This window comes from Schistocerca serialis, chromosome 1, assembly GCF_023864345.2.
Source record: "Schistocerca serialis cubense isolate TAMUIC-IGC-003099 chromosome 1, iqSchSeri2.2, whole genome shotgun sequence".
Lineage (NCBI taxonomy): Eukaryota > Metazoa > Arthropoda > Insecta > Orthoptera > Acrididae > Schistocerca > Schistocerca serialis.
In genome coordinates, this window is record NC_064638.1 from 909037072 (window position 1) to 909051834 (window position 14763).

General features: G+C 36.6%; 1 protein-coding gene across 1 annotated transcript in view; it reads left to right on the plus strand.

Moving 5' to 3' along the window:
* Positions 1-14084, plus strand: part of LOC126412080 (synergin gamma-like) — a 161490-nt gene extending 147406 nt beyond the window's left edge. Inside the window, exons 7-8 of the mRNA XM_050081486.1 lie at positions 8484-8632; positions 12408-14084. Of these exons, the coding sequence (XP_049937443.1) occupies positions 8484-8632; positions 12408-12602 (344 nt within the window). The 3' untranslated portion in view covers positions 12603-14084. The remainder of the gene's footprint in view (positions 1-8483; positions 8633-12407) is intronic.
* Positions 14085-14763: the final 679 nt, after the last annotated feature.

Consider the following 14763-nt stretch of genomic DNA (forward strand, 5'->3'; position numbering starts at 1 on the left):
TGTTGAACAGTTTCAGCCATTTGAAAGGGATCACATTGTGCACCTGCAGGAAGCTGTACAGATGTGTAGACAGATTGCAGCACATGTTGGAGCATTGTATTGGTCATGTGTCGCCTCTTTCAACAGTGGTCTGTGGAACGTGGTCACACCTGTAGACCAGGTTCTGGACACACATTTAATACAGACACATCAAAATGGACACATTTTGTGAGCAGTGGCAGCCAATTGAACATCAATCAGGGTTGAAATTTGGGCACATGTTGCACCTGCTGTCATCGGGGACCTTTGCAAAGTATCTGCTTTCAGCGGGAGTAAGATCACATGTGCCTCTGGTCAGGCTACCACTGACACCTGGAACTTGCCAATCATGGCTACTCTGGTGTCATGAAATAGTCAGCTCGAGAGTGGAGTGGCGCTCTGTTGTTAGTGATAATAGTAGGTTTTGTCTGTCTGCAAGTGATGGATGTACACGTGTATTGTGCAGACCTGGTAGGCTGCATATTCGAGAGTGCATTTGCCCATGACATACAGGTCCCATCTCAGGCTTCATGGTGGTGGGGCCATCAGTTACAACACACAGTCACATTTGGTGTTTTTAAGGGGTAAATAGTGTTGTAAAATTCCTGGGAATTTAAAATCGAAGAAATATTCCCAGGGAATATTGCCAAAATTCATAAATTCCTGGGAATTTATGGTTAATTAGCAAGATAGTGCAAAAAACCATAAAAACAGTAATTATATGGTTAAATCAAACTCAAAAACTGAAATATATTTTAACATAAAGTTATAATTAACTAAAATTCCTGGGAATTGATAATTTTAAAAACTAAATCGCTCAAATTAAGAGGTCAGTGTGGTAATTGTCTGATTTAAAAAACACAAACACACTTATATGTTCAAAATATATTGTAATTGAATAAAAGCACCAGAAAAATAACCAGAATGTGAAATGTAAAAATCAAATGAAAACTACTAAAAGGCAAAAGGTTTAATACAGCATCTTTATTTTCCATATTTAATCTTTTTTAAGTCCCCTAGTCACTCTCATTGTCACTCTCAATGTCCATTAAATCATCTTGACCCTTCTACATTTCCAAATCCAAAAAAGTCATAATCATCTTTACAGGTACTTGACTCGATCTCATCTTCTCCAATCTCGAGAATTCCTTCACCTTCTTCCTGTCCTCCTGTTTCCCCTGGGTTACCCTCTGCTTGTTTGCTTGCTTGTTTCTTTCTTCTCCTCTTTTGGAGGTGGAGCAGTCATTAGCTTCCAGTCGCAAGAAAGAATTGTTAGTTTCGCTGCTCAGTCTGGAGAAAGACGGTTTCTTTTCTTGGAATGCAGCCAAGAAAACATACTAAATGTACATTCTGTGGGAGCCAAAGTTACTGGTGCCCCCAATATTCTTATGGCTACATCTGCCAAGTCACAAGTACCTGTCAACCCCCCGCCCCCCACCCCCAACATGACAGAGGCCTAATAATTTTATCCTTATCGTCCATCCCTTCCCAAAGAAACTTTCTTGAGAATAAGCCTTCCTTCCCTCTGTAGTCAGCAAAATTTTCGCCTACTTTCAAGATGTCCGAACACATATGCTGAGCACAAAAAAACTATGGCATCTAGTTCTGTAGGGTCGAGCAAACTTCCCTGCATTTTAGGGTCCAGCATAAATCCTCTGAGATGGATTGGTGCAATGCCAAATTTTTTTCTCTCAATGAACTTCTCCATGACTGTCTTTTTTCGGATTTTTGCATGGGTGATGTTGTAAAGTTTTCCTTCATACTTTCCTCTAATTCATTTAATTTCTTGAACACTATGCATTTGTGGGTTATTTGATTCAATGGATGTGATAAGATCAACAATTGATCTCAGCAGATGTATCGTTTTTTCTATTCTAACCAAAAACACAGCATCGCCTAGTAGTTTCCTTTTAATGTATGGATCTAGATCAGCCTTTTCATTGACAGCCAATGTTTGGAGGACCACTTGTTCGATTGCAAGCTCTCGAAACAAAAAAGGTGGCTGACCCATCTGGTCTGCCCAGGCAACTTCAGAGATATTCGATCTTCGAGCCTTTTCTCAAGAAATTTCATTGAACAAAGCTTTCAATATGTGACTGTTTTTGATAGTCTTTACTATAGTTATCACCTCTGCAAAGAAACTTTGAACAGTCTGGCATCCTGAGATGTCAGCACACAGTAAATGGAGAAGGTGAGCAATACCGCCTGATGGTACTATATGAGGATACAGTGTTATGGCTGCCTTCATGTTTGGAACATTGTCACCAATAACCACCAAAAACTTATCAGGACCATACTTCTCGATGACAGATCTAATGATCTCTGCCAGGTATTTGGCATTATGTTTCTCGGTTTTGGTCGTTTTGAAATCTACAAAAAATGTTTCTGGCTTTGAAATCACAGAATTAATTATAGACTCGTTCCTGATATTCCTCCAGCCGTCACATTGAAGATGTAAATTTTTTGTTTCCTGAATTATTTTTGTTATTTCTCCTTTCATTTCTGTATACTGAGCCTCAAGATAAGTTGTAGATATTCAAAATCCTGACGGTAAGTTACATGCAAGTTTCAATCGTTGAAGAAAAAAAAAAAATCTATCCACAGTGGGTGCTCTAACAAAGATAATGGGGATCCACTTACAAAAACCACTTTAGCTAAGGAATGGTTCAGCATCTCCTGTAAAAAAATAATTATTATTAATATAATAGGCTACAAAAAAGACTACTACAAACCACCCATATTCATACCACAGAATAGTAGGCCTTAAATTATTTAAACTTACATTTGTTTGATTATCAAATTGATCCAAAAATGCAGTTATTCCTCTTGATGGTCATGGCCTGTAACTTGGTATAGTTGCTGATACCAAACTAGAAAAGTGTTCATATAGGGGACATGGGCGAGGCTTTGGTGGAGGTGGTGTTGGTGACTTGAAAGGAGATGTAGCTGAACTTAAACCAGCCGATGTTAAAAAAGCTTGACATTGGATAGTGTGGCCTACATTTTAATGCGCATGCACTGTCAATGGTTGATTGATATCCTTTGTGGTTGGTGGTCTAGGTTTTGGTTTGCTGACAGTGAGAATATATGACATTCCTGCAGGGCATTTGACATATTTTTTTGTGTGCTTTTCCATTATAACAGAATTACCTTGCTTGTATTTTTGAGGACAATACGTACAACAACACTTTTTTCTTTAATATTAGAGAAGTCCCAAACTGCCCCTTTTTTCTTGACCATTTTGCAACAATGAATGAAAACACAACAATGAACAAAACAGGAGGCAGTCCTATTTGATTCACCTGCCACTTACATGTTACAATTTCACACTTTCCTCTTGCACAAAGTTCTAATGATACTGTTTCTTTAACTTGCAAACACAACTATCAACTGAAAAAAATGATATGGCTGTCTCTCTGAAAGCTGCAGTGAAGCAGTTTACTTCTTGTAAGAAGTAAATTTCCCCATTGCAGCTCATTGTAATTAAATTACCCTAAAGACCTAAACCATGGTTATGTTCAACTTAATTAGCTTTTTGTATTTTAGTGCTTTTTTTTTATTTGAGTACTCCTATTTTCTATTTTAAATTATAAATAAAATATTTGGATAGGTTTTATATTTAGGTTTATATGGATCTGGACTTAACCTCCTTGTTAGAAATAAACACATTTTATTGTTTTCAATGTTTTAAATATCAAAGAATTAGCCTGAACTGCCAAGGATTGAAATTTATGACTCTTACGTTTCCTAGAATTGCCAATGTCGAAATAATCAGCCTTTAGAAAAACAGAGTTTATAATATTGATATGCCATTTAGTGAGTAACTAAAGCCACTAAAATACACAGGGAAGTTTGTTTATTCAGTTTGTTAAGTTTTCTGTCGATGTCAGAGATATTTTAGGCTGTAAAGTTTATTTTAAACTCATGCAAATTTTGTAAACGTTAGTCATTGAAAATGACATTTCGGGGGTAAATTATGTGAATAAACTGGCCGACATTTATGATTTCCTTGAAAATGCAAGTGATTTTACTGACAGAGAACATATTAAAGTATTAACTAACAATTTTAAAAGTGAAAGTGATAGCAGTATTTCGGAAAATAAATTTAGATATCTTAATTCATCACAGGAAATGAGAAGATATTGAATTCTGAAAGGGAAACACCTGTAGTCATTGACATCTTCAACTTTTGTGGTCCTGTCCTCCTCAGTTGCGCGTAATACTATGGTATATTGATAAGTTTCACTTATGGACCATCTGACAGCAACTGAATAAAACACAATTTTAGTGCCATACGCGTTTCGCCTTTATTATCTGCAAGGCATTCATTTGGAAAAATTAAAAAATACTAAAGGTGGCTGCTGGTTGAGAATTATGCCTTCAGAGAAATATTTTTTAAATTTAGGTTTCATTCAGAAAAATGTGGGGTTTCAACTTGCCTAAAAAGAGCGAATGTTTTAAATCATTTTTTCTTCCAGACTTGCGGTAAATTATGTTTTGCATGGAATTTGCAATGAAATTAATACATGGAATGATAAATCTTGGATTAAAAATGTATGAATTTACTTAGTTAACCTAGTTTTAAGTTTCTTTAAGTACTAATAAGAATCAAAATAATCAAAATCTAAAAATGTTAATAAATTCCCAATTTTTGGGAATCTTCCCAGGCCAAAGAAATATTCCCGGCAATATTCCCATTTTATTAGTTCCCACCCACTGGGAATATACCTAGCCCACATCACTAGGGGTAAAGTAACAAGTGCCTGGTACATTACATAGCCTGTTATCCCAATGCTACTGCCATTTCTTCAACAGTAAGGTGATGTGCTTTTTTCAGCAGGACAATGCACATCAACATATTGCTGCTGTGACTGAATGTGCTCTTTGTGGTGTACAACTACTGCCCTGACCAGCTAGATCACCAGATCGCTTTCCAATTGAACATGTGTGGGGCACATCAGGTGGGAACTTGTTTTTCAGGGCCTGCGAGAACCATTGCCAAACTGCAACATAGGGAGGAAGGTGCTTGGGACAATCTACCACAGGATACCATTCGGCACCTTTATGATGTTTTGCATGTGAGACCACACGGCTGGGTTGCTGCCAGAAGAAGCACTGTGTACTGATGGTGCTGCTTAGCCACCCTTTACTGTGACATGTTTTATGTGGTCTGAATTTGTTACCATATACTCTTACAGTGATGAACTACCCGCCAGCTCCTCACTTGTCAATAAAATGACCTTGTCCATGATGGTCCTGCATTTTTTTCCGGCAGTGTATTTCATTAAAAAAATTAGAAAATCTGTTCCTCAGAAATTTTGTTGGGGCAGTAACTGACATAAATTTTGGTTTCATTTATTATTATGGAAGTAAACAATAGTGGAAAAATTATGGAATCAACGAACATATTGATTAGTAAAATTTTTCTGTGGTAGCTCTGGAGGTGAAAAATGTTGGAAGAACAGAATTACAAACTTTCTTCTATTTGCTTCAGATTATTCAGTTTTAGTTTATGTTTTTGTGGTTATGATTTTTGATTGTTTCTGCTGAACATTGGATAAATTGTCAATAGGGTCACTTTATACATCTGCTACCAACTTCATATTTCCACATGTTTGGGAAAATTCTCAAACATTACTCTTCTAAGATTGCACCTGGCCAGAAGTGCGTAACATTCTTTCTCTTGTGTGATGTTTGAAATATTAACATTTGTGTAACTCATTTTATTTTTCAAATAAATTTTGATCTTGAATAATTGGCACATCTCTATCTTTGCTGTCTCTCTGTCAAAATTTTCTGACAGTGGCATTACAAACCACCAAGTTCTCTAACCCTCTTACATTAGGTAGGTTCAAAAATAGGCAATTATGGATGAAATCTGGTTAAATACCTGCTGTGCCACTTTATTCACTTCAATTATTTATGAATCCATTCATGTATCTCAGATTGGACAGTCAGCCTATGTTTCTATTCAACACATGCTGAATTGTATTCCCCAGATTTATAGTAAATATTTTCCAAGATAAATTACCTACAGCAACAAAACATTTTGCACTCAACTAATCAGTGAGCGGTAGTAGAGAATGTAGGCCATTAGTGGTCTCTACAATGTGAAAACGTGGGTGGCAACTGGTGCCTGGTGTCTTGAGTGGGAGGTCCTTGGAATTCCTTGGAGTGTTGGATATTCAGAAACTGGCAGCCTCCAATAACTAGGTAGCAAAAATATTTTGGAATGAAACTGCTATATTTGGCATGCCAAAAATTGAAGTAAACTGTTGTTGCTTTATTATAGTTGCGTATTTTTAGCATACAAACAGAAAAAACATTTCAGAGTAAATTACCTCGAACACTGGAAAAATTTCAGTGTTTTTTAATGCAGTAGTGTCTACACTACTAGCATGTACAGCAGTGGTTTGTTTGAGCAGTAGAGAACTTCCTCCTGAAGCCTACATTGTTGGTAACTTGTGCAAATTATCAGCATCAGACTTAGAATTCAGAATGCAGTCGTGTTTATTCTCATGTTAGATTGGCTTGTATTAATTACTGTGTGTTACTCTGCTGTAGCATCAGTTTCATTTAGCTGATTAATAATGTTAATGAAAGAAGATAAAGTAGTAATAATGAAATATCATAGGATAATAATTCAGTTAAAATGACTGTCTATCACCAGGTAAACAAAACTGTACAATTCCACTTTCATTTTCTGTTTCCACTTGTAGGTGTATAGGTACAAATTTAGTGAGACTAACCACTTAACTTCCATATAGGATCACCATAATTCGAGTAGAATATCACTCTGAAGTAATTGTATCATAAAATTACTTATCATGTTAGAGATTCTCCTAGATGTGGTAGCACTATTCTTGTGGATAGATTAACTATCTAAAGCAGTGAATTATTTCTGGAAACACACCATATGTTGTATAATAGACAAAGACAATTGAAACATTCTACTGTGTTTTCCTGCTTGATGGGTAGAACTTGATATTGGCTTTGGGAGGCTGGACTCCAAAGCAAACATACTGTCATCTATGATAAATATAAATTCTATCAGTTAGTGCTTATCAAGGACAGTGTCATGTTTATGTTTGACTTGTGAAATATTTTCCAATGTACTATATCACTTCTTTCCCCAGAAAAATGATCATCGAGTAAAAGTATTCAGGCCATGAAGTGACTATTTTGATCCCAGATATATATGCATGAGTCATCTGACAGTGGCACTGTGACTGTGACATTTTTGGCCTTGATGCTTGCATGCAACTTGGAATGCTTAACAGGACAGTAGATTTTAATGCTATTCATTATACTCATATTACGATCCCGTCAGTGTGATAACTGTATCCTAAGGGATTCATCTGTTTCCAACAGGATCAGTCTCCACTATGTATCAGTGGTGGTACAGTAGTGCTTCTTTATTGGCCTACCCTTGCACCAGACTTCAACTCAATGAAATTGTCTGGGTAGAGATGAAATGGTCCATGTGAGAAAATGGGTCTGACCCAATGGCAAGAGCTTGTGATAACCTTTGGACCATTCACCCTAGTTGCCTGTTGGAGGTGGCAGACAGTGAGAGATTTTTTACATATCTTGTAAACTCCTTTATAGACTGAAGGTGGACATTGAAATCAGACGTCTTTGGACTAGTTGTTAAGTGGTGAAGAAGTGACATGCTGTGGCCTTTTGACTTCCAAATCAATCTTATTGAAAACCGTGAGATGTACATTCATTTTATTTTTTATTTTCTGTAGGTTAAACAAATTAATACAGCAGTAATGTGGCCCTGTTTCATAGTGGATAAGTGTCAGGTTACCAATCCAAAGGTCCAGGGTTCACACACTATTCAGTCTTTCAGATTTCTTTTCATTCACTTATTGCTTTTTCAGCTCTGACAGTGATTTATGTATTTGAAAAATACTGAGCTGCACAATGATTCAGAGTCCACATTAAACTTTAAGGAGGATTCAAACCAAATCCTGCTGTCACACGGTTAATTTCCAGCCTGTCGACTATGCCACCAAATGATTATATTAATTACAGGGGCATTTGGATGTTCTTTACCACTTTTCTGCTTTTGATACCCATAAGAACGTCATTGGTTTTGCTAGTGTGTAACCCTATGAATGACACAGTACAATTTTATTGTGTGTTTGACTGTATGCTGAGAGTCAAGAAGGTGTTACTCCTTAAATTACTCTCACAATTAGAAGAGTTCTTTACTTTTATGAGCAGTACTTTATAGCCTCTAATGTGATGGCACCTGTGTAACTAGGTTGGTAGTTAAAATTTCAGTTCTGATACCCCCCCCCCCCCCCCCCCCCCTCCTCATCATCTTTTATATCAGTTTGGATTTAAAGATAATAAACAATATCTCATATTTAATAGGAAATCATGCTGAGTTTTCTTTTTATAAATGTGTTTTTTTCTTTTGTTTTCTGTTATATCTGAAATTTACTTTCTTGTAGATCTGTTGGAGGTGTATGGTGTCTGTCAGAGGGTGAAGCATGCCTTTAAACTTACATCTGCTGAATCAAAGAAGCTGGAATCTCTGTTTTGTGAAGTTGACCAAGTTTGGGATGGTCTTCATGTATATTATTACAAGGCTGATATCTCGGTAAGAAATTATTATTCCATACATGGAATAATCTTTTTTATGTGAATCACATGACATTAATAAGCTTGCACATTGCTATTAATAAATTCTGTATACCTGTTGTAAATCTTATTGTGGAATAAGAATATGTTTTCCCACACTGTTTTGCCACATGTTGACGGCAAATCTCCAAGTAATAAGCCTTCCCTCATCCCTAACTATAGTCTTCAAAGACAGGTACTGACATTCAAACCTGATGGGCGAACAGATTTTCTTTGACACTCTTCTCATGCCTCTAATTCTCTACCCGTGTTCACTAGGTAAAATCCTCTTTATTACTCAATACCTGAAGTGAAACAACAAACCATGTATTCCACAAAAATTTTGACATGTTCTCACAAAAATCTTACCTAATCATTCCAAAATTTTTTGCTAACCCCATCTATGATACATCCTGGTCTGCTTTATGTCACTTGTGCTCCCAACCCTTTGCCCTAAAGGTCATATCTGTGTGAAAGACCCAGACACAAGATGTGCTGCATGCATCATTATAGCACATCACAGTCTAGTCTTGACAGTGGTATGCAATACAGCATCTGAGAATAACATCATTTTGTGTGCAATTTTGCTTCAATCAGTGTGCAGTTTGTGGGCTTAACCACCATCCAGTTTCTACAATGCCAAATAGTGAACAAAAGCCAGTCTGACCACCTGTTTGCAGAATATTCTGGTGTGCACAAAATGATCAATTTCAGTGGATGCCTGTACATCACAAACCATCACTTGAAACCTTTTCTTAAGAGTGACTGAATGTTAATTTTCTCCAAAAATCAGCAGCAACTGAAAATCCTCTAAAACTCAAGTGATGATTTAATTGTAATAAAATAATCAGTGTTGATCACAAAAGAGTTGTTTTATTTGTGGTCACCAGTTTCATTCTTGAAAGATCATCTTCAGACCATAGAGAATCACTATTAGTAACCCACATAGACTCTTGGTGGGACTGTAGTGTATGCCAGAAGGCACAGTTGTCAACTGTTGATTCCCTTCCCGCTTACACTACAGCTCCATTCAGTGTCTGCACTTTGTTAAAATTAAATTTTGATCAGTGTTTTTTCCCCAAATATGTTACCAAAAATTATTAATATCTTAATGATATTTGAATAAAAGTAGCCTTATAAGATATATAAATCATAAAGATGATTCTTTCTTCCAATGTGGATTTGTGAATTATTCTTACGACTTCAATTCAGGAATAATTTAATCATTCAAAGAATATTTCTCTAATTTCATTATACAGTTACGTGAGAAATAGGTTATTTTTGAGAATTTTCAGGTGCTTAATAAAACTATATCTTCATAAATTACCAGCGTGAGTGTTCTGGATATGTAACTTATTTCACAGCTAATCAGTGTTTGTGGTTCACAGCTATGGCAAAGAATATGTCACCCCTGAATTTCGTTGTATATCAACACAAGGAAATGTGCATTTTTGAGATTTTTCAGAAACTACCATTGTTGTTTAAATGGAAACGTGTTGTTATTTTAGCACCGCTGAAAATAGCAACAAATACTTAATCAGTGCCGTTTGTAACATTGTGAAAGGTTAAGTACATACAGAGGAATTTGTAACGTAAAGTTGATGCTTGAAACCTCAGACTTTGTCATTTGTTGTAACAACCAATATCTGTAGGGGTATGTTTACGATGACTACGATGTTTACTAGTTTGGTTGTCTCTGTGTCTGCATGTAGCGCTTGCTGAATTAGTCCTTGTACTCAGAATAACTGTAGTACATTGTGTTACTGGATGTCTGTGAGAGTGTACTGTACCCAAGTAAGAACAGAAGTACACATAGTATAAATGTGAGAAGTTCGCCGGCCGCGGTGGCCGTGCGGTTCTAGGCGCGTCAGTCCGGAACCGTGTGACTGCTACGGTCGCAGGTTCGAATCCTGCCTCGGGCATGGATATGTGTGATGTGCTTAGGTTAGTTAGGTTTAAGTAGTTCTAAGTTCTAGGGGACTGATGACCTCAGATGTTAAGTCCCATAGTGCTCAGAGCCATTTTGTGAGAAGTTCGCAAGTACAACAGTGTGTACGGTGTTGTAAGAACTGTCAAAATGGTTTATTCTAACTCTGAAAAGGCAGAGATGATACTCATCTATGGCGAGTGTAGACAAAATTCAGCTGCAGCCTGCAGGTTGTGTGCAGAAAGGTGCCCGGACAGAGATCATCCAATGTGCCACATGTTTGAAAACATTTACAAACAATTTTATGCAACAGGTATGGTCATAACATGCAAACGGGTCCATAAAAAACCTATCACAGGAGAAGCAGGTGCAGTTGGTGTGTTAGCTGCTGTTTCCATGAACCCACACGAGGCAGTGCAATGAGTCAAAGTAGTGTAATGTGCATACTTCATCATCACAAATTTCACCCATATTATGTGTTGCTGCATCAGCAATTACATGGAGATGACTTTAATAATTGAGTGAATTTCTCTCAGTGTGCATTAACAGAGAATGCATTGCAGTTCTACCTGTTTTCCAATGAAGCAGATTTTACAAACCACAGTGCAGTGAATTTGCAAAACATGCATTACTGGTCCGTGGACAATACTCACCGCCTTCAGTAGGTAGAGCGACAGCGACTGTGGAATGTAAATGTATGGTGCAGAGTAATTGTTAACCATCTCATTGGTCCTCACTTCATTGAAGGCACCCAAACATCTGCAAAACACATCAAGTTTCTACAAAATATTGCTAACATTGTTAGAAAATGTCCCACTGGAAACGCGTAGATGTATGTGGTATCAACATGATGGTGCTCCTGCACATTCTGCAATGAACACTAGGCTGACCCTTGACACAATGTTTACTGGACGTTTCATAGGATGTGGCGGATGCATAAGTTGGCCAGCCCGTTCTCCTGATCTTACACTTTTAGACTTCTTTCTGTGGGGTATGTTAAAGGATAACGTGTACCGTGATGTGCCTACAGCCCCAGAGAATATGAAACATTGTATTTAGGCAGCCTGTGGTAACATTACACCAGATGTACTGTGTTATGTAAGACAATCATTACGTGGTAGATGAAAAATGTGTGCAGCAAATGATGGGCACCACTTTGAACATTTATTGGCCTGAAATATCAGGACACACTCTTTTACATTCTGTAGTTGAAAACAGAAAACAAATTTGTAAGTTTAACTAAATTCTTCTGTTAATGTACATTTTCTTGTAACAAATCACTGCCATACAGTACTCCTCAGAGAAAAATACCAATAAAAATGTTAGCATGTGGACTTAACGTTCTGTTCAAATCTCTTCTGTATCTACATTGCATCACTGTTCCTTTTTTATCCCAAATTAACTGGATTGTCTCCAATACACATGATTGAACTGCTGAGGATTTAATCAAGTGTCAACTTTGTGTTACAAATTACTCTGGATGTAATTAGCATTTTACAATGTAAGAAACGGAATCAATTAAGTATTTTTTTCTATTTTCAGTTGTGCTAAAAATTATAACACATTTCCATTTAAAAAACATAAGTATGTGTTGAAAGTCATAGTTCTGTGCATTTCTCAATGGTTTGTATTAACCAATAACACCAGCCCCGCTCCTCACTTTCCGTTTGCGGTATTGGTTAGTCCATGTTTGTTGTGGTGTGGCGGGTGTTCCCAGTGGTAATGTTAGGTGACAGGTCCAATTCACTGTTGTGCAAAGTTTTTTGTTTTTCTTGTGCATTGTATTAGCCTGTATGTAATGAAAATGAAAATATCTGTTCCACTACAGGTCCATCGGGAACTGCCATCTTTAGATTTCGCTGATAATCCTGTTTGTGGTATATGTCTCACAGCCATGGAGGGAGGGAGTGGCAATACAAGTGCTCTCGAATATGGAGGTCAGCTCTACCATGCAGCATGTGCCAATCTATGGGTCAATTGTGTGGAGTGTAGTTTGCCCTGCTTGGCAAACTCATTGCTGTGAACACACAATGCCCTGAGATGTTTAAAGGCATCAGTATTATTTATGTTTAATGAAAATAGTTTCTGTTTTGTTAAAAGCTGTACTTAACCTATTGTGATTGTTTACTTTATTCTGTGAAATGTGCAGCCATGTATAATTTCACATAAATTTGTGAGTTGACGCCACATATCTGCAAAGACTTTTTCACCTAGTCATGTAGACAATATACTGTGATGAGTTATAATAATCAGGTTCTGGAGACAATATATTATCATAGTAATTCCTCCTATAAGGGAGAGCAGCATATGAATGAAGTGAGTACTCAGTGCTGTTTTTGTATTCTGGAGGAATGTGGCACATGGTACTAGTATGCCAAAAATGAGTAATCTTCACTGTAGATAGGTGATTTAATTTCTGACTAGAAGAAGGTGAAAGGTCAGTTTGAGATTCAGTGAAATTGTTGATAGTTTCTGAAATATTTATTTTTGTAGTGTTAGTGCTAATTATTGGCTCTAAAAATTCATCAGCTGTTATCACTTTTAGGTGTGACTATTCATGAAAGGAGAATGAACCTTCCATAATTTTGCTCTGTTCATCTGCTATTCTTAGGAGTCATCACAAATTAACTGTCCTCAGAAACTGATGGTGCAGTGATGAAAACTTTACTTTTCACATCAACAAACAGTAAAATCATGTGATCAATTTCTTATCTCTCAAAGTTGTATCTGCATTTTTTCCCTTCTCAATTAAATCATTGTATCTATTTATTTTATGAATGATGGTAACATTTGCAAGTTGTGTAGATGTCTAGTGCAACATAAATTGATTTCGTTAAAGATATGTTGTTGGTAAGGAAAATATGAGTATGAAGAACATGATTTTTGGTGTTCATTATATTAAAGAAAGCTTATAAGGAAGACTTATTAGTTTTTGAAAGTCATCTACACAGAGTTACTCAAAAGTACCTCCAGGGTTTCAGTAGCTGGCATTGTGGAAACTACAAAACATACAGATAATAGATACACATCAGTGGATAGAGCATCTCTCCAAGTTCTTAACTCACATTACAGGTGCTCAATATAGGCATCATTTTTGATACAACAAATAGCAATGTGAGTGAAAGGGACATGCAAGCAATTAATTGAAGTTGCTACTGCCCAGGAAGGCATGACGACAGCAGCCCACTTCAGAAATCCGTTCGTGGTGTTGCCTCCCTACAGGTGCAGACTAATTCAGTGTGACAATACGGAGCCCATGATTTGTATTCATGTTCTGACAAAGCTACCGTTAGTGGCTCTGCAATCACATCTCAGCACATATTATGAATTTAAATTTGCAGAGAGGCTCTATCCACTGGTATGTGTTTATTTTCAGTATGTCTTGTAGTTTCCCACACAGCCATTTTCTGTAGCCCTGGAGGTGCTTACGAATAACCCTGTATCATAAAGATCATTTATGAATTTTGTAACATTCAAATTCAAATAAAAAGTTTTGAACTACGATGCTCAGATTAAAGTTTTGAATCTTTGATGCTCAGATTAATCATATGAATTTGTGCTGCATTTGAAACATGTAGGATTCGATTGCAGTGTTGTTGAAATTTACTTCAGTTTTGTTGTTGTTCACATTAGTGATAAATTTCATCATACAATTATTCACAGTAAGAGGTTTATGGATTTGAGTTCATGTTGTATGTGTCATGTAAAATACAACACATCATTATTTCTATCTGCTGCTGTCAGATCATATAACTGTGTTTCTTGGGTCTCACTTTTTTGCAACAAGTTCTGCTTTTACTGTCTACAGAGATGCAAACTGTCTCTAAGGGAATTGTGAATTTCTTTTACAGCAAATTGTGTATACAAATTTATTCATACATATGCATGAAGTAATAAGTCACACATTTTATAACACTATAAAAAAGCAACACATTCAACAGTAGACTCACCAAATGAAGCTAAAGTAAATAGAAGTGGTAAACAGAAGAGGCCAGTATAAATAATAAAATTATGGACACTGAACAAATGAAAGAATATATTTTTTCATCTCTTTGATGAGATTTGTGTATTTAATGCAAATGATCGAATCTCATTTTATAGATTTGCAGTTTGTATCAAGAGAAGCCCAAGGTTGAAGTGGAAAGAGCTCAGTCAGGTTACTTGAATAAACACTGCAGTCATTT